This window comes from Ambystoma mexicanum, chromosome 4p (genome assembly GCF_040938575.1).
Source record: "Ambystoma mexicanum isolate Mex_15411 chromosome 4p, UKY_AmexF1_1, whole genome shotgun sequence".
Classification (NCBI taxonomy): Eukaryota; Metazoa; Chordata; class Amphibia; order Caudata; family Ambystomatidae; genus Ambystoma; species Ambystoma mexicanum.
The window spans coordinates 133,436,402-133,457,382 of record NC_090927.1 but is presented as its reverse complement, the minus strand read 5'-3'; the positions used below and the strand labels follow the sequence as shown (position 1 = coordinate 133,457,382).

The 20,981-nt window shown below is 47.7% G+C and overlaps 1 protein-coding gene across 3 annotated transcripts in view; it reads left to right on the top strand.

Annotated features, from left to right (window-relative positions):
- Positions 1-20,981, top strand: part of ASXL2 (ASXL transcriptional regulator 2) — a 747,150-nt gene that overhangs the window by 557,134 nt on the left and 169,035 nt on the right. For all 3 annotated transcript variants that reach the window (XM_069605568.1, XM_069605569.1, XM_069605570.1), the window contains one exon: positions 1,519-1,669. In XM_069605568.1, coding sequence (XP_069461669.1) covers positions 1,519-1,669 — 151 coding nt within the window. The remainder of the gene's footprint in view (positions 1-1,518; positions 1,670-20,981) is intronic.

The following is a 20,981-nucleotide window of genomic DNA, read 5'->3' as shown; positions in this document are numbered from 1 at the left end:
CATTCGCATCATTTACGGCATAATGTACTTGATCTGAGTAGGCCATAACAGTGCAGATTAGTGCTTCATTGAGAATGTTGTCTATGTGTGGAAGAGATTAGACTGCAGGCACCTGACAGTAGGGATGTACCGAACTTCGGCTTCGAGTAAGTATTCGGCTGAATTCCGGCTGAAAAAAAGATATTCGGCTCTGGCCGAATAGTTTCTTGCTATTCGGCTCTTGCCATATACTTTGATATTCTCATTTGAATACAATGCAACATGAACTCAGAAAGGCAAATATAGACTTCAGTTTGCAAAACTGAATTGAATTAGACCAGTCAAATTGCTATCACACAGCTGAAAAATATCTTATATTGTAATCTGCTCTTTAGGACATGTTTTGTTACAGATTTTTAGACGTAAAAGGTGCTCATCTTTTATACTTGGCCTGCAACAATACAGGAAAATCTTTTCTGTTGGCAAATGTTTATATGCAATGTGCACTTTTTTCAGTCGGAAAAGACAAACTGAAAAAAATGTGCATAGATACTTTCAGTTCCTGTCATGTCCCGTCCCATTGAATACGTCATAGTTCCCCCCCCCCCCCCTTTTCTTTTTTTAAGGACTTAAGTCCTGAGTTTAACATTATCTGATATTTTATCAGGAATGATAAGTTGCATATATTTGTGTATTGACGAGAAGGAGTGGCTAGGATAAGTGAAAAGTGAGCAGCATTTGTTTGGGTGGGGTGAATAGTTGAGATGGAGTTCACGCATTTCAGATTTCCTCTTGACTTGTGTCCTGCATGAGCCGACATGAACCATTTTATACATTTCTATGTGAGCTGCAAAGAAGTTTCGAAACTAGACTGCATCAACTTTGCAACTGGATAGAGCATGCAATGCATCTGATTCACAAAGGCAGTCCTTTTGCATTTGTGAAGCCTCCTACTTTAACTGGCACTGAATATGCAACAATCTTCTGTACATTTGGTCCCTTCATTTTGGTTGAATCTGCTTTTTTTTGGCTTTTATACTTTAAATAAAGATGCTACATTAATTACAATGAAGAGAAATAAAAGTATAAAATGCATTTAAAATGGTGCTTTATTTGTGTTTTTTTTTAATAAGTGTCTTTTTTGAAGTTTGGAACATGATCTATTAAATAAAGCAACTATTCGGCTTCATATTCGGCTTCGGCCGAATAGTTTACGAACTATTCGGTATTCGGCCGAATACTAAATATGCTATTCGGTACAGTCCTACTTGATAGTTATGAGCAGTTATTCTGAGGGCGACGGGGGCAGGGCACATACTAGGCCTGTCGGGTCTGCTGCACGGGACGAATGGTGGGAATATGCACACAGGGGGCAAAGGTGCAAAACCAGAAACGGCAGAATGCCCTCGGGAGACTGGGGCGGAAACGGAATGGGTCTGTCCAGCGCTATGAAGCCCTGCGTGTGGGAATGTGTGCTTTAGAGTAAACTATGAACAGCTCAGTGTGCGTCTGACACGTTGATTCTTTCTCACTCCCTAGGCCCTGAAGCAACAACAGCAGAAAAAACAGCAGCAGCAGCATCTCCAAGAGCAGCAGCAGCGCAAAGCAGGCATGCCTGTGTCTTCAAACCAGCACATCTTACTGAAGGCCGTCAAGGCAGCCAGCGAGCCGGCGGCCCCCACGAAAACAGGTACCGCCTCCCACTGTCAGGGGCTTCACAAGAGTGGGGGATTCACCTGTATGTGGGGTTTGGGGGCAGAGGCAGACGCGTGTCAGGCACAGGCGTGAGAGTTTGGTAGGGCGTCCTGCACGTGAAAGGGTGGAGCAACCGAGGCTTGGCGTTTGGAATGCTTGCAGTGAGCGCATGGCCACCCTCATGCCAGTTAAGGTAATGTATCTGGGAGGCCGGTGGGGTGGGGTAGAGTCAGATACATGTCAGGCTTGACTCCAAAGGCACCTAAGGCTGGGACTGGCCAACAGGGCATCGCCCGAAGTCTCAGCCCATGATTCTGGTATAGGCAGTACTGCAAAGGGGGGTGGGTGGCTTGTTCACACCCGCACTCCCCCCACCGCCCATCAACATTTGCCCCCCAGAATGGTAATCCTAAACGGCTAGAAAATAAACCCACGGGAGTAGCCAGTCCTATAATGTTGCAAGAACAGTATAAAGGGTGGAGACCTTTTCAAACTAAAACCTTGACCTGAATATTCCAGATTTCCTGCAGAGTGCAATATTAACTAAGCGGCTCCACAAATCTCCGGATCTGGTGCTGAAGTGGTCTTGCTGTTCAGTGCTTAGCCCCACATCCCAACCATCTCATTCGAGTCTTGCCTTTGCCAGCGCAACAGCATTTAACGCACCCCAGCCACATTAGAGTACACATGGCTCTCCCTGGATCACCGATCTGGGGAGACATGTTTTGCCGGATCCCAGGCCTGGCAAAATCTGGTCCAAATGCCAGCACTCCGTATGGGCTCGTTTCATAAGCTACTACACTAGCTTTAACAAATGGTACTAAACAAACGTGCTTTCATATCATTTGCAACATGTGTGACCCAAAACACCTCCTTTGCTAGTGTTCAGACTGTTAGAAGTAATGAATTGTAATGTGCAATTGTAGGCCACTTTTTCATTGATACTGTATGGAAAGGCTTGGTATCATCAGTGAAGACTGACACAAATGACACAGTTCAAGGGTGTTTATTGAATTTTAAAGGGTTGGCTAAACGCTTATCTAAACCTAAATCTAAGGATAGGAGCAAGCTACAACCATCAAATAATAACGCAGTCCTAGTTGAGTCATTCAAAATAAAAGGGCCTATACTAATAAATCTATTGCCAATCCTTGCTTCTAAATACCAAATGGTGTAGGACAGTAGTGTATGCAAAAAAGGAAAGGTGTTCAAGAAACAATATGTCAGGACAGTTGAGCACTTGGCCTCCCTTGCCCACGCTTTCAGCACAGGACAAGGCTGCATGCTCGAGCCACATGCACCCTCTGACTTCCTCGGCATGAGGACACCATTCAGTGGTTCAGCTGGTCTCACACCACTCTGGCAAAGTCTTTAAGAAACAAGAAAGGATTCTCAAAAGAAATGACTCTTGTCAAAACACAGGTTTCCACCGCCTTGAAACAAAGTTCACTTTGCTTGTCAAGCACAGACTTCCTTGTCAGAATACAGGCTGGCTCCGCCTTGAAACAGAAGTTCATTTTACTTCTTTCCCAGTGCCTGCTGGTACTTGTAGTTCCTTTTGTTACTCGTACAGTTCAGTATCTGAGTATCAGGAACTTCGAGGGGATTGGGTCCTCTGACGTATTCCATATCTATGACAGGTAATGTCCACAGGTGTGCTGCTCCGGAAAATCTTTGGCGTCTGCGTCCTGCGTCGATGCGCCGTCCCCGAGGACCTCCTCCGACGGCCGACGTCACCCGATGTGATAAGTAGGACGCACGACGCCCATAGCCTCAGTTCCGTTTCTTCCGCGAACGTGTTTGCTTCGTGAATCTCGGTACGCCTCGACTCGATGGAGTTGCTGTTTTCTTTCTCGGCTCGTTGAACCTGTTCGGTTGGTGTGAAGACCTGTTTGTGGCGATGTCTTTCTCATCTTCAACCCCGCGTCCGAGCTTCAAGAACTGCGGGGACTGTGGGTCCAAGATGTCAGTCACGGACTCGCACGACGCCTGCCCCTGGTGCCTCGGGGAGGCCCACGATACGGACGACTGTGTCGACTGCCAGTCGCTCCCTTCGTTAAGCAGATGCTAGCGATTCTGGAATCGCAGGGCACCGGTCCGTCTGCGCCTCCGAGGGGGGTCGTTCGGCACCGGTCGAGAGACACCGCCCATACACCTTCGGGCTCGGGTGGTCGGCACGGCTCGCGGGAGAAGTCCCGCTCGGACAAGGGTAGCCGTTCTCGCTATGCCCGTTCCAGGTACCGGTCCTCGACGCGCTCGAGACCGCGTGATCCTGTGCCGTCTTCAAAGACTACGTCGACGCCTGTGGCGCCGAGGTCGACTATTTCTCTCGAGGTTCCGTCTTCGAGGGGGTCGTCGACGCTGTCGGCGCCCAGGTTGTCGAGAGACACGCTCGGGGCTCCGGCTCAGAGGACTGTCGGCGCCGCAGATGCTGGAGGCATTGCAGCTGACGTTGACGCTGATTCGCTCGACGTCAACGCCTTTTCTGTCGATGCTGGCGCCGACTCGCTCGGCGCCCTCGACGCCTTTCGAGGCGGTGGTGTCGGAAGGGCCCCGTGGCACGGGGTTTGCCCCTAAAAAGGCTATGGCTAAGGTCCAGCACTGCTTTGGTCCGCAGAGGTCTCCCCGCCTGGAGTACATTTCAGAGGGTGATGAAGGATCCGATGGCGGCCTGGTTCCGGTTACGGTTCCGGATGACCTTATCTCGGGCCATAGTCAGTTTGATGACCTGAGGCAGTCACTGCATGATGCCAGGGGACTGGACACCTCTCCGGAGGTGGAGTTTTGTCGGCCGGAGCCTGGCACTCATGCCGATTCATCATATCGGCGCCTTATGTCTCGGGTTACCGAGTACTTGGGTTGGTCAGCTCCCCCAGGGGAGTTCGTTCAGGATGATCTCACGGACATCCTTGATCTCGGTCCACCCACTGACCCGGTTTTGCCTTTTCATATGACTTTGCAGAGAAGGGTGGTGGCGGCTTGGACTGCTCCGGAGAGTCTCCCGGCAGTGGGCAAGTCTTTGTCGCGAAAATACCATCCAGCCAGTAGCAACCCCTGCTACTTGTCTAGACACCCCACCCCGGAGAGTTTGGTGGTGCAGGCGGCTACGGCCCCGGCAAAGCAGGCGTCGTATCCAACCATCCCTCCGGATAGGGACGACAAACGTTTTGACGGCTGGGCGAACAAAGTGTTTTCTTCTGGGGGTATGGCGCTTCAGACGGCCAACTCCATATGTGCCTTGTCTCGTTTCACACACACTCTGTGGAACTGTGTTGCATTAGCGGCTGATCATATTCCCGAAGGGGACGGACGGGATGGTTTCCTTGCTATGGTTCAGGATGGCAAGGATGCCATGTGTGAGGCCGTTCAGTCGGGTTTGGACTTGGCGGATTGTGTCAGCCGGTCCATGGCGGCGAGCACCGTAATGCGCAGGTTTGTGTGGTTGAGGAAGTCTGGGTTCGCTCCTGATGTGCAGTCCCGCCTCCTCAACATGCCCTTTGACGGTGAACACCTTTTTGGCAGCAAGGCTGACGAGAGCCTTGAGAGGTTGCAGACCTCCAAAGCTGCAGCAAAGTCGTTGGGCGCTGCAGTTTGCCAATCTCCGCCTTTTCGTCCTAGGGGACAGCAATGGAGGGGAGGTTCCTTTTGCTATTACTCGTCCTTCAGTAAAGCGAGAGGAGCTAGCAGTCAAAGAGGCCACCGTAAGGGTGCCAGAGGTGGAAACAAAGGTACTCGAGGTGCCAAGGCCGCTCGGGCAGTTGCCTCTTTGCCCTCAGGCAACGCCGCAGCCGCTACCACTCAGTCATGAGGCCAGGTCCCATGGTTCACCGGTTTGGGGAAGGCTGGCGCAGCATCTTGTAGAGTGGCAAGCCATTACTTCGGATGTGTGGGTTCTGGAGATCATAACCCACGGCTACGGTCTTCCTTTTTGGCAGAGGCCTCACGACAATCCACCAGGGAACCTCTCTTTGAAGAGTCCGGATCCGCTCCTTGCGCAGGAAATTCAAGCCCTGCTGGAGAAGCTCACCATAGAACTGGTGCCTGTAGCGGAGAGGAACAAGGGATGGTATTCCCCTTTATTTTTTGATTTCAAAGAAAGACGGGGGATTGAGACCTATCATGGACTTGCGCGGTTTGAACAAACGCCTCAGGAAGGACAAGTTCAAGATGGTGACTCTTTCTCAAGTCCTCCAGGCCCTTCAACTTCAGGACTGGTTGGTGTCTCTCGACCTTAAGGATGCTTACTTCCATGTGCCGATCCATCCCAAGTACAGGAAGTACCTGAGGTTCGCGGTTGGCGACTCGCACTTTCAGTTTCGGGTCCTGCCGTTCGGATTGACCTCTGCCCCGAGGGTTTTCACCAAGCTCATGGTGGTGGTGGCAGCGCATCTCAGGAAAGGGGGGATTCACGTCTACCCCTACCTGGACAATTGGTTGATCAGGGGGAGCTCTCCCGAGCAAGTCCTGGATCATCTGTCCGTCACCTGCCACTCACTTCACGGGCTGGGCTTCTCCCTCAATTTAAATAAGTCCCATTTGACACCAACGCAGCGGCTCCAGTACATCTGAGCAGTGCTCGACACGTCCCTGGGGCAGTGTTTTCCTCCTCAGGTGAGGGCTCTTCACATTCAGCAGATGGTGCACAAGTTTCAGTTTGCCCAGACTCTCCCAGCGTCTGAGTTCTTGAGACTGCTCGGCCTCATGGCATCCTGCATTCTTCTGGTGCCAGAGGCTCGTCTGCAGATGAGATCTTTGCAGTGGGCACTCAAGCTCCAGTGGTCTCAGTCCTCCGGCAGGCTGTCGGACCCTGTTTAGGTGCCGCCCTCGGTAGCCCGGGACCTTCTGTGGTGGGCTGTCGAGGGCAATCTGATGAAGGGTGCCCCATTTTGGCTGCCCTGGCCGGAGGTGACTATCGTGACGGACGCATCCCTCACGGGATGGGGAGCTCATGCCAACGAGCTGACAGTCAGCGGTCGTTGGTCTCCGTCGGAGTCCAGACTCCATATTAATCTGTTGGAGCTGAGGGCCGTCAGGCTAGCCCTGAAGGCTTTTCTGCCGACTGTGCGGAAAGATTGTCCTGATTCTAACGGACAACACGGTGGCCATGCACTACCTCAACAAAAAGGGGAGGCAGGGTCACTTCCGCTGTGCAAGGAGGCTATGCAGCTCGAATTCCGGGCCATCCAGCAGGAGGTTTCGATCTCAGATGTTCATCTGGCCGGAGACGACAACGAGACGGTGGACGCTCTGAGCAGACAGAGCTCGATCTCTCACGAGTGGGAGCTGGCTCAGGAGATTCTCCTGGAGATCTTCACCCTTTGGGGGACCCCTCAAGTGGATCTCTTCGCCTCCAGTGTCAACCGGAAGTGCGAAAGTTATTGGTCGTGGGAATTTCCTCCAAAAGGAGCCTTAGGAGACGCGTTCGTGGTGGAGTGGTCATTCCCACTGCTGTACGCGTTTCCTCCAGTCCCCGTCATCCCGCAAGTGCTGCGGAGGTTACGGAGGTTCCGTTCCCGGATGATCCTCATTGCTCTGGCGTGGGCCCGGAGGACGTGGTACCCGGACCTTCTAGACTTGTCCATCTGCCCTCCACGTCGTCTTCCCTACCGAGATGAGCTGCTCTCACGGGAGGGGGGGTCAGGTTCTCCATCCAGAGGTCAGATCCCTCAATCTTCACGCTTGGCTTCTGAAAGGTTGAGGTATAAGGATTGGGACCTCCCTGAAGACGTGATGGAGGTGTTGCTCTCGGCCAGGCAGCCGGCAACAAAGTCTCTGTACCGTTGCCGTTGGAGAAAGTTCTGCGACTGGTGCAGAGTTCAGAATGTGGATCCTTTTGAATGTGACATTCCCATGGTTCTGTCTTTTCTGCTTTCTTTGGCCCACAGGGGCTTGCAAATGGGGACCATTAAAGGTTACCTGGCGGCGCTGTCCATATTTAAGTGCTCGTCTGAAGAATGTTCCTATTTTAAGATTCCTTTAATTTCGCAGTTTTTGAAAGGGCTCACTAATGTGTTCCCTCCGTCACCTTTTTTAGTGCCAGGTTGGGATTTGAACCTTGTTCTTAAGTTTCTTATGGGTGCTCCGTTTGAGCCTTTACATTCTTGCCCTTTGAGGCTGTTGACTCTGAAAACTGTGTTTTTGGTTGCGGTTACTTCCGCTCGCAGAGTGAGTGAGTTACAGGCACTTTCAGTTAAGCCACCCTTCACTGTGGTTCATAAGGACAGGGTTGTCCTTGGAGTTCGTCCTTCTTTTCTTCCGAAGGTGGTTTCAGAATTTCATTTGAGCCAGAAGGTTGTTCTTCCGGCGTTCTATCTTCCTCCACATCCTGGTAAGGAAGAGGAGAGGCTCCATAGGCTGGATCCTAGGAGAGCGTTGAGCTTTTATATCTCGCGCATGTCCCGGGTCAGAGTGGACGATCAACTTTTCATTGGTTACGCTGGAAAGCGTTTGGGAATAGGTGTGACGAAACAGACTTTGTCTCGTTGGATTATTTAAGCTATCTCCGAGTGTTACCGCTTGGCGGGTAAGGACCCTCCGGCTGGCTTGCGGGCCCATTCTACTAGAGGAGTGGCTGCGTCTACTGCCCTGCAGAGGGGAATTCCTATTCGTCACATCTGTGATGCGGCCACCTGGGCTTCAGTACATACTTTTGTACGTCACTATTCCCTTGATTCCATCAGAGGGCAAGATCTGGCCTTTGGCAAGGCAGTTCTATATTCCGCAATTTGATTGGGCATGCTAAATTTGTATTCTAAATTCTTTCCCACCTCCTTGCTTGGTACTGCTTTGGGAGTCTGACATAGATATGGAATACGTCGGAGGACCCAATCCCCTCAAAGAACAAGTTACTTTCTTACCTGGTAACGTTCTTTCGATGGGATGGTCCGACAACGTATTCCATATCGCTCCCTCCCTGCCCCGCTGCAGAATTTCTTTTGCGATTGCAGCTTGTGTTCCACAAGGCCTTGTGTGTCTGACTGGCAGAAAACTGGTGACACACGTTCTGGGAAAAAACTATAACTGAGGCTATGGGCGTCGTGTGTCCTACTTATCACATCGGGTGATGTCGGCCCTCTGAGGTGGTCCTCGGGGACGGCGCATCGACGTCATCGACGCAGGACGCAGACGCCAAAGATTTTCCGAAGCAGCACAGCTGTGGACATTACCTGTCATAGATATGGAATACATCGTCGGACCATCCCATCGAAAGAACGTTACCAGGTAAGAAAGTAACTTGTTCTTCTATGCCAAAGTGTCTCTGCCATTCAAAGTCTCTTACTGCAGAGGGTCTTATGTAGCAAACAAAACAAAAAAGTTCCTTTCGTTTGTTCTTTTGTTAAGATTATCACATTCATAGGTTCACGATTGGTCTTCCTCCTTCAGGCTCAGACCACGGGTCCCCCTTGTCCGGTGTCGGACCCTTTTCTACAATGTTCACAATTCACAACTTGGGTCTCCCTCATCCAGGCTCGGACCATGGATCCCCCTCTTCCGGGCTCAGATCCCTTTTGATACCAGAATTGAAGACTTTCTACTGCACAGGATTTTGCTTGACCCGTCGCAGGACCACTTAGATTTACAATTCTTTGCAACTCTATAACGTTCACTTTTTCTGACTAACTTAGACACCTTCGATTGGGCACAGACGCGGTGCTGGACCGCTCTGTCTCATAGCTTTGCTCTTTTGGACTACAAGTCCCAGAATGCCTATTGGAGGTTTTGCTCCCACCTCGCCAGTTACAGGTACTTTTGGCATTTACACAAAGTTCTTAACACAACAGGTTATCCCGCCTTAGCTTCCCTCGAGTCGCAGGGTCTCCATCTTTTACCCTCATTGATGCGGTGTTAGCGGGTCCTCAATGGGGATTCACTTGTATTCAGGGTCCAGGCACCTGCCCCTCCACTACCTGGGTTTCTGGAACTCACCTAGGGAGCCAGCACTGATGAAAACACTACCCGAAAAGTATAGTTGGAGCGTTGGTTCCCTGGGACATGGCTCCCCTGCCACACTGTAGCCCCCTATGTACTCGCAGGTCTCAGTGTCTTGGCAGGCTGTCCCCCCTTCTGACTTCCCAAGGTTCTCCCAGCTGCTGACCTCTCCTTTTGGTCTTCATGATGCCTTCAGCATCCCCAGCTCACTCAGAATGCTGTTTCTGTTAATTGGAGTCAGGTGCGAGTAGTTGTCCCTGCCTGACGCTGCCTGACCTATGGGCAATCCTCATGACTCCCATCTGCCTCCTCATCGTCCCTGTAGTTGGACTTCTAGAATGGAACTAGGGATTGTTGGATTTGTAGGTTTTTCCAGAGATCATGGAAAACCCATGAAGGGTTTTGTTGGGATGAAGAGGGATGAAGAGGGTAAATGTATTGTGGTAGGTGAATGGATTTTCTATTGTGTTCTTGTGATTTTATAGATGGTTTTAATTTCCCTGGTTTTCTCCTTTTTCTTACAGAAAGGTACCGGGTCCGATGTGACACTGCTGACAATGTCCCATGACAACTCTGAGGGGGTGTCGGGTAGGGGTGTATCGGAACAGGAGGAATACCATGTCTTGTCCAAGGGCGTGTCTCTGATAGTCCCCAAGGACCACCTGCCCAGGTTATCCTCCCTTGCTCGTTCACCCGCAGGGTTAGGATCCAAGAGGTATGGCCCTTCCCTGGCCACCTGAACAAAGAATCCCTGGGACTAGCCTGGGAGAAACGCCTCCGGTTTCTCACAGTACCCTGACCACGTTTATGTCCCAGTCCGTCTCCACCACTTATTGCACTGGTCGGGATTGCCTTTGACAGGGCAAGGTCTCATTCAGTCTGCTAGGTTTGGAGCAGTGTCTTTCCCATGGCTAGTCAGGAGTCCACTCACTATCGGGCTGTTTGTGTAAATAAATATTGCTTCCTGTGGTTGTATGCCCCGTCTGTGCCTCACTTTCCTGGGTCAGCATCCCGGTGGAGCAGGCCTTGCGGCTGCTGTCATCTTGTTGCCATAGAGCGTGGCCTGCTGGGATCCGCAGATCTAGACAGGGCTCAGGCCTGATGCAAACACATGAAGATGTAATCTCCCAGATTAAGCGCGTTGTTTATTCCTCCGACTGAGCTACAAGAATGATGAAAACACAATCATTGACGCCTTCATTTTTGCGTATGCTTTAGAGGTCTGATTTAAAAGTCGAGGCATAGTACTATTTCTGCAATACCTTTTCATGTTTAATGTACCTGTAACAGAAAGGCTAGTGCATAGAACTGAATTAGCTGGTTATGCCAGAAACATCTAGCATAATGCCAGACTTATTTATTTGAATGTACTACACTGCACATATGGGTAACCCAGCTTTCAAAGTGCACTGTATTTGTCCAAAGGAAAGAACATGCTTTACATTGAAAATGCAGTGCCCAGGGAAAAGTGGTATAACAAGTAAAAATCTGTGTTTTCCTGGCCTTTCTGCAAGTATAGAAACTTCAAAGCTTGACATGCAGAGCTTTGTGTATATTATAAATATTTGCCGGCAATGACCTTATAATTAGGAGGTCATGGGGCAGCAAACCTCCCATGCTAATAGCTAATAACTAATGTGTGGGGGCCACAGTGGCTGTACCTGTTTGCTGTTTGGTGGCTGGGTAATACCATCTGAATGATGAGAACACATTTTACTTACCGAGTAACTTTGTTGCATCTCTTCTTTTGAACAATCACCAACACAAGTAACTCACCTGCAACAGTTACATTCTGGCTCTTGTGACTTTTGGGCACAAGTCCCCATTCTTCTTAGGGATTAGGGAATATCACTTGTGATTTGGTTCCATCTTTACTGCATCAGTTTACTTACCTCCTTTTCTGATTTATAGTAATGTAATGCATTTTAAGAACCTATTGTGAACATATATGCATACAGTACTTACTGTAATTGTATTTTGAGTGGATTGTGTTCTCCAACGTATTCCTCATCTTAGATGTATTCCATCCAGCTTTCCTGCTCTCTTCGGAAAAGATGTATTCCATCCAGCTTTGCTGGTCTCTTCGGAATTTTTTTTGGCAGAGGGCGCTGTGCGTAGATGTTGTCGAGTCGATGGTCCCTCGAAGGCCTCCGTTGAGGGTGACGTCATCGGGTATATAAGTAGCAAGCGCGGCTTCCGTTTTTCCGCAGTATACGTTGCTTCGGTGATTCAGCGCGCCTCGAGTTCTTTGAAGAATAGTAAATAACAAATATGTCCTCGTCATCGACGCCGACCACGACCCCGAGATCGCGTTTCAAAAAGTGCAAGTCGTGCGGTTCAAAAATGTCGATCACAGACCCGCACCGAGAGTGTTTGTGGTGCCTCGGAGAAGGCCATGACATGGAGGCCTGTACGCAGTGTCGGGCGATGACGGGGAAAGCCTTGCGAGAAAGAAGGGGAAAACTACAGGTAGGTCGTAAATCCAACCGTAAAGCCTCTAGCGTCGAGTTGAGGTCCCGTAAGGACCTCGGACATGTCCCCAAATGCCCCACGAAACATTCGTCCTACGAAAAGTGGGAAGCATTCAGGGTCAAAATGATGGAGGTGTTTGAGAAAGTGAAGCTTCGGTCCGTGCCTTCTTCGGAAGTTGGCCGGGAGCGTCATCACTCCGACACTCGCGCGCCCTCGAGCCCGGGTGATCGAAAAAGGAAGGATCGAGAACCTTCCAGGACGTCGAGCGAAAAAGACCGCTCAAGTCGACCGCTTGAGGTCACCGACGCCGTCCGAGACCCAACGCACCTCGAAGGGCAAATCTTCGAAGAGCGCCTCGATGCCCTCGAAGCTGGCTCCATCGACGACCACTATTACGTCGACGCCATCGATGCCTTTGTCGACGTCGACCCCAAAGCCCTCGGCGCCAAAGGCTCCAGCTAAGCCAGGCCAGCCAGAAAAAGGGAAAGACAGGGTTACAAGACCTGTAATGCCCTCAGAGCCCTTCAATACACCTCCCTACTCCTCTCCCAGAGAAGGTTTTCAAGCCTCTCCCTAGGAAGGAGTTTTTTAAGTCCCTGACCTCAATTTTTGAGGAACAGGAAAGATCTGATGAGGAGAATATACCTTTTGGGCTAGAATATGGCACCCCAAATGTCCCAGGATGCCTGATTTCAGAAGAAAGCAGGATGAGGGACCTGGTGGAATCATTACACAATGCAAGTGGGATTGACACATCTCCTGAAAATGACTTTGGCAGACCAGAACCAGGAGAGCCTACCAGCCCATCATACCATCAGCTAATGACGAAGGTAGTAGATTACTTCGGATCGGCTAGACCATCAGCCCAATTCATCCAGAATGATTTGATATATTGGACCATGGTCCCACCGAAGACCCAGTACTACCCTTTCATGTAGCCCTGCAAAATAGGATGGCCAAGAATTGGGAGACTCCGGATTCTATTCCTCCGGTGAATAAATCCCTCGCCTCAAAATACCGCCCTGCAAGTAGCGACCCCGGCTATCTGTCCAAACAACCCACTCCCGAGAGTCTGGTCATACAGGCAGCCACAGCTTCTAACAAACTTGTGTACCCTTCTATCCCTCCAGACAGGGACGATAAGCGTGTGGATGGCTGGGCACGGAAGGTATTTTCAGCTGGGAGTATGGCTTTAAAATCTGCCAACTCCACATGTGCCTTGGCAAAGTTTTCGTACACTCTGTGGGAGTGCATCGCAATAGCAGCAGAGCACATACCAGAAGGGGACGAAAGGGAAGGTTTCCTAGGCATCGTTAAGATGGAAAGGAAGCCATGCAGGAATCCCTTCAGTCTGGATTGGACACTGCGGATAATGTAAACAGGTCCATGGGCACTAGCATGGTAATGTGCAGATTTGCGTGGTTACGGAAGTCGGATTTCGCACCAGATGTACAGAACCGCCTTCTGAACATGCCCTTTGACGGGTCTCACCTTTTTGGCAGCAAGGCTTACGAGAGCCTTGAGAGGTTGCAGACCTCAAAAGCAGCTGCCAAATCTTTAGGGGCTGCTATTAGGCAACCTCAGCCCTTTCCTGCGCCAGGACAATTGTGGAGAGGACAATCCTATTGTTACTACTCCTCATATGGAAAGGCGAGAGGAGAATGGCCAGTCAAAGGGGCCAGAGAAAGGCCACTCGCAGTGGACGAGCAAAACGTGCAAAGCCAGCTCCAGCTGCAGCCTTCAGTGGCTGGAGCAACCACCACAAAACCACTTTGAGGACTTGCATCACAAAACACCTGTAGGAGGCAGGCTGTCGCAGCATCTGCAAGAATGGCGAACCATTACTTCAGATGTTTGGGCTCTAGAAATAATAGCCCAAGGTTACTGCCTTCCTTTTCTAACGCAACCTCAAAGCAATCCACCAGGGAGACACCCTTTTGAAGTTTTCAGACCCACTCCTACAGCAGGAAGTTCTAGCGCTGCTGGAGAAAGGTGCCATAGAACCAGTATCTGCAGCGGAGAAGAACAAGGGTTAGTACTCCCTGTATTTTTTGATCCCCAAAAAGGACGGAGGACTGAGACCCATCTTGGACTTAAGAAACTTGAACAAGTTCCTCAGGAAGGACAAGTTCAAGATGGTTACCCTTTCTCATATACTTCAGGCCCTTCAACTTCAGGACTGGCTGGCGTCATTGGACTTCCAGGATGCTTATTTTCATGTGCCGATTCATCTTAAGCACAGAAAATACCTGAGGTTCGTAGTTGGCGACTCACACCATCAGTTTCGAGTCCTGCTATTCGGATTGACCTCCGCCCCGAGAGACTTCACCAAGTTAATGGTAGTTGTGGCAGCACAACTCGGGAGAGGGGGGGATTCACGTCTACCCCTACCTGGACGATTGGTTGATCAGGGCACGTTCGGCTGAACAAGCACTGGATCATCTGAAAGTCACCTGCCACTACCTCCGCAGACTGGGCTTCTCCCTAAATTTCAAGAAGTCTCAAATGACACCTTCCCAACAGCTCCAGTACATAGGAGCTGTATTAGAGACATCCTTGGAAAAGAGCTTGCCTCCCAAGTCGAGGGCTCAAGACATTCTTCAGATGGTTTCCAAATTCCAAAATGCCCAAAATCTCCAGGCCTACGACTTCTTAAGGTTGCTCGGCCTCATGGTATCCTGCATCTTCCTGGTGCCGGAGGCACGTTTGAGGATGAGATCCCTTCAATGGACTCTAAAGGCTCAGTGGTCCCAGTTCTCAGGTCAAATGACGCATCTTCTCCAAATTTCGAACAAGGTCCGACATGATCCTCTATGGTGGACTTGTACAGAGAACATCCTAAAAGGAGAACGGTTTTTGGCAACCATGGCCAGAGATCACAGTAGTGACGGACGCCTCACTCATGGGGTGGGGAGCTCATGCCAACGATCTGACAATCAGCGGTCGTTGGTCTCCATCGCAGTCCAAACTACACATCAACCTTTTAGAGCTGAGAGCAATCGGACTAGCGCTGAAAGCTTTCCTGCCCTCTGTCAAGGGAAGAAAATGTCCTGATAATGACGGACAACACAGTGGCCATGCATTACCTAAACAAAAGAGGTGGTGCAGAGTCACTATCTCTGTGCAGAGAGGCAATGCAGCTCTGGTATTGGGCAATTCAGGAAGCAAGCTCTTTAACGGCAGTTCATCTAGCCGGGGAGGAGAATATGACGGCAGATGCTCTGAGCAGGCAGAGTACGGTGTCAACATTTTCAAAATTCTATAGTCTGCTGCCGAAAACATTTCCAAAGAGAGCAGCAAAGCTGGATGGAATACATCTAAAATGAGGAATACGTTGGAGGAACATCCAATCGAAAGAACGTTACCAGTTGGTAAGTAGCTTGTTCTTCTGATGCTTGTATCTGCTTGGATTCATACGCTGTGCATAGGCCGACATCTAGTGGTAATCGCAGAGTATTGCATGTCAAATGAGAGATGCAAATAAATTGCACACACCTGAGAATATATTTCTTTATTCATTTATACATGGTTAGCTCATTGCAACCTTATACACATTTGTAAAAAAAAAAAAAACTAAAGAAGAAAGAAAAAGCATAGAAGAGAATCTAAAATAAAAAACGGATTTACCAATTTAATACACTTTGTACACATTAAATATTTAACATCAACCATTTGAATTCTACATTTCCTTGATTCAGCCAAGTAATCCTGTTTCTTCTATCGCATATGCTTTTCTAGATAGAAATTTCTGAATTATTAAAATTGGAACTGGTCTAATATTTAGCATAGTCTATCTATTACTTACAATGGTGTTTTATTTTCTCAAATGCTATCTCTAAGTATTTCCAAAAATGAACTATGGCAATTATCAAGTTAATTCTTCTTCCATACATATTATTTAGCCCAGAACTTTTCAGATGTCTCGGGAAGGTAATTGTTTACATGCTTCTGAAAAAGGCTGTGTGTTGCCTGAACTGTACATGGACAGTTAAGGTAAAGATGTTTTAAGGTTTCTTGTTCTTTATTATGACAGAGCTGGCAAAATCGCTCTATTTTTTAGATTTTCCTTCTGGGACCGAGTAGCTCCGATGTCTCCACTCGGTTCAAACTGAGCTTCATATAAACCCTTCTGAGTTCCTCAACCTTTCTACATGTAAAAGTGCAAAAAGTCCTGATTTCAGGCATTAAAGATACCTATGTAAAACATGTATTTCTTCACCCATAGCCTGATCATTCTGTAAGCTAATGCAGGAAAATGCACATGAAAGTTGAACTGTGCTATATGTAAAAGCGTTCCTTTGCCGCAGCCAGAAGGATTTAGCCATCCTCAAGATGATGGATTCAGAGTTAGAAAAACAGAGTAACAATTCCAGGATTTTACCCCAGTGCCATCGTTCTAATATTGTTTGCAGTAGATGTAGTTGTGGATCATAACCAAGAATAATTCGAGGTTCTGTTCTATTTGCCGTGCAATACATTTCACCATCAATGATGGCATATTTCTATTGAACCTATAATGAGACGTGTAAATGTATTGAATTGGTTCACACTTTTGTAACCAGTAAAGCTCTGTATTCATTTCTCTACTCCATGGCGGTGCATGAGTGGACCTAGGGTTCTCCTCCAGCGGCGCCATCCACATCCCAAGATCTGTGGCCACAGTAAGGGACTGATTCATTCTGTTCAAACTAGTGCCAAGCCCAGGCCTCAGAAAACATTACCAGATGCTGGCTAAAGGACAACATATGACATCTCTGTGAACAAGCCAAAGAAATTGGCCTAGACGTGTAGTAAGATTTCCCAAAAGGGCGAGTACCATAGACCAGGGGTTTAGACTCATTTTAATCATGAATAAATGTGACTATCAAAGGCAGCAACATTCACTTTTTATTGATTTAAAGGCCACCTTTGCTATTATAGCAGGACCGGAATTATGGTGAGCCCTGTCTAACACAAGTACCCTTGCCATTACTTACAGCCATTATGGATTTAGATGAAGATGCAGTGGTGAGAGTAAGGTAGGGGACTAAGCAGGTAAAGCACCAAAACCTTCCTTGTCAACTAGGGTGTAAGGCAGGGCTGCATATTGGATCCCATTTCTTTTTATCTTGTTCTTTGACAGAGTAGTGATTCAATATCCAACAAATACATTGGATGCTCCTTGTCTCGGTGGCAAGAAGATTGACATCTTGCTTTTTGGCAATGTGGTTAATGTCTCAAACTGTATCGGGCCTTTTTAAAACTGACAGATCTGCTTTTGATCAAATTCTTTATCAAACAAAGTCTAACAGCCAATACAAATGGTGTTTCTGGTGTGAATATACAAGAAGTTCCCCTCTTTGACTATTTGGGAGTTATGATTTCACAGGAAGGGACATGGTATGACATAAACAAGGCTAACATGTTGCTTGGGCAAAAGTGTAATGTCACGTTGAGTTATTACTAAAGGATGTTGAGTTTTTCAAAATCCTTCAGTAAAAATGTATTAACTGCAGCTCTCAGGCGTAGAGCACAGGCGTGTTTGCAGCTGCTCTGTTGGAGCGGAGCTATGGGGGTTTGGGACCAATTTGGGAAAGTCGCCCTTTCTTCCCAGAGAGAGCCAGCCCCTTTGAGGCTGGGGAGTTAAGCCTGCTCAGCAAAATGCTCCCTAGTGGTTTGGGAAAGCCACCCCCTCTAGGGGACAAGGACTCCATACCTATCCGAAACTCCTTATAAAAAATACTTTTTTTAAAATTAAACGTTAAGCACCTTTACATGAGATGAAATAATAATTTACATACACAAAGTTTGACACTTTAAAACATTATGAATATATTCATATATTAAAAATTCTAATTCCTAATGTACCTAATAAAAGGCTCTAAAGTGTTAAAAGCGAACTATCGTCATTCATTTGCTCATGGCTTTAATGTTGGCACCAACTTCGATACATAGCAAGCTGCAGCTGTAATTACCAGCGAGGTGTCTCCATATATAAGGTGCTCCAAAATTGGTCAGTTCTGATTTCCTCAATTTGCTTCACAAATTTGCCATAGCTCTTTATGCATGGATTCACGAGGGCTAGGCACATTGTCAATATGTTGCTCTGTTTCGATGTCCTTGCCACATAAACAACAGTCTTTGTTCGGCTGCGATGTTGTGCCATACTCCCTCATCTACTCTGGTAGGCAATAGATTGAGGCGAAGATATATTATGAATCGCCTTAACTCCAAATTGCAGGACTTCATGAGATAGTTAAGCATCACATTACGCTTGAAGACCTGTGTTGACTACTGACTGTATAGTTTCTTCTTTGCAAGCTTGTCCAGGCTGTGCATGCTATCCCAGTCTTTAACTTGCTCAATATTGGGTGATGTGATGGCCGTACTCAGTGGTATATTCAGCCGTAAAAGAAGAAAATTTGCAGAGGATGACAATTCACTGAGAAATAATGTGTCCCTATGATCTGAGGTGCTGGCGCCCAGTATATGGCAAAGCTTATTCATATCCCTTCTCGGGACAATTCATTTGAAGTATAAGATGGTGTTCTGGACGAGCCAAATGGAGAAGAGGGAGGAAATGCCGAATTCCATTCATAATGCCTCTACTGGCACCGAGGACCGGAGTTTCATAGTGGAACACTATATCTTTGCTTCAAATCCATCAAGCCATTTCACCAGATCCCCAGAAAAGGCTTGTAAGCCATAGAGTATTGACGGGATAAGACTTGTACAATACAAAATGAATAGGCCCTCTAAGTTATTGCAGCTAACATATCACTTAATAGCCAACCATTTCTTCCAAACCTTGTTGTTTACAAAGTTCTTCATGCAAGAATGGATGATTTTTAACTTCAACAGGCATCCCAGGTATATACAAGTGGCTACTATTTCCAACGGTTCCAAACCTAACTTCCAAGTAAATCTTGGGTGTTCTTGACAGAGATCCCCCCTGAGCATATAATTTTAGTTTTATTGGTGTTAATCACCATATTATTGTCTTGTGCAAAGAGGATAAGTGCGTCAATGGCACGCTCTAGGCGATTGGGGGTTTGGTCGAAGAGGATGAAGTCATCAGCCTAACCAAGCCATGAGATCGGGACACCATTGATCTTAGGAGGGTAATGTCCAACTGCTTCTAAATATCTGGTTATGTCAGCTGTGTATAGATTGTATAGCAGGAGTGCAAATGCGCATCCCTGCTTCAGGCCCATATTAGTTTTGAACGGCCCAGTTGTTCTGCCATTTAGTCTGAGACGCACTACGACGTTGGTGTTGGTATAATAATGATTTTATGAAGTGTAAGAAATGGGGATCAGTGCCCCAGTAAGTAAGCTGTGACCAAAAGTGGACGTGGCACCAGATCAAAGGATTTACTAAAGTCTACCTGACCCCAATATATATTGGGGCTCATGCACCGGTTGGAATCGGTCATAAGAGACTGTATTGCACATATATTATCTAGGGTTATATGCCCCTTTCTAAATCCTGTTTGGAAAGCTTTAAGTAATTCACTTTCCACGGCCCACTGATTTAATTTTGACAGAAGAATCGATTAAAATAACTTCATGCTTGAATCTAGCATTGTTAAAAGTCTATAATTCAAGGGGTCTTCCCTTCCCCCTTTTTTATAAACTGTTATTAATATGGATTTGCGCCAACTTTCAGGGATTTGTCCTGTATATTCTATCCGACGGATCTTGTTTAACGGAACATTTACCTTTAAGGTAACATTTGCCATACCGTCAGGGCCAGGAGCACGGGAACATTTTAATTTGTTTACGATGTGGCTTATGTTGTCCACGTCATAATTCTCATCAGAGTATCACTAAAAGGGAGCATGATAGGCAATGGCAGGAGAATCCTCTCCAGCAGAATATTAGAATTGCAAAATATGTTCCATCCATTGGACTTCAGGTATAGGATTCAATTCATTAGGCCTAAGGCCATATGTTCTCTGAAATGTGTCCAAAATCTACGACCATCGTTAGTTTAAAGCATACGTGACATGGTGAGCCAATTAATTCTATTTAGTGAGAGTCTACGCTGCCTGTGCCAATTTTATATTGCGTTGCTAGTGAGGCTAAAATGGACTGTTTCTCATTCAAATGGAGAGACGCTTGGCTTCTCACTTGTGCTCTGGCACTTCGGTACAATAATCTTTGTTGATGTCGCAAGGGGTCAAAATTGTTCAAGTTGGTTCTCTTCTTTTCCCAAATGATCCATTACTCGACGTAGTTATCATGGGAGCTAGATTGGTTGTCAATGAGCCAATATACTAGTAATTGAGCGCCAGACAATACTCTATATCAGGCTGATTGGTTAGGATGTCATTAAATGTATCTGACATTCCCTCTGACCATATGATACGGTTCCCAGCCATATTAACTTACTGTTGAGGTACCTGTTAATGTTGCCAATGGGTAGTTCAAATTGGAGGCCCATGAAAGAGCAGTGTGGTCACTCGCAAAGAATACCCTGTCTGCCTATATGGGAATAGAAGCGACTGATCTTTCAGTTGGTCAGTATTCCAAACACAGGAACATTGCTTCCCTAATGTTGCCTCAAGGTAATGCTGGAATTGTCACTAACTCAGCAGCTGGTGAACAACACGTTCCTTTGAAGTATGGTAGCAAGTATAAAGACAAGGAACCTTGAATGCGGGAGGAAGAATACTAAGCATAGGCGAGCCTCTGACGAGAGAGCCTTCTGGATCCATGCTACACTGCAGGGGCAGCAGTGGTGTGGAGGAACCAAGAGATGAGAGCGAGCCGTGGGGAGGCCGGCATTGGAAAGGGCGATACTACAGAGACGGAAGAGAGACATTCTTACTTGGTGGCCTTGGGCCCACTAACCGACACAGAGACCAGCAAGCAGTGGAGGAACATATGCCCCACTCGCAGAGTAAGGTTGGAAGTGTGTGCAGC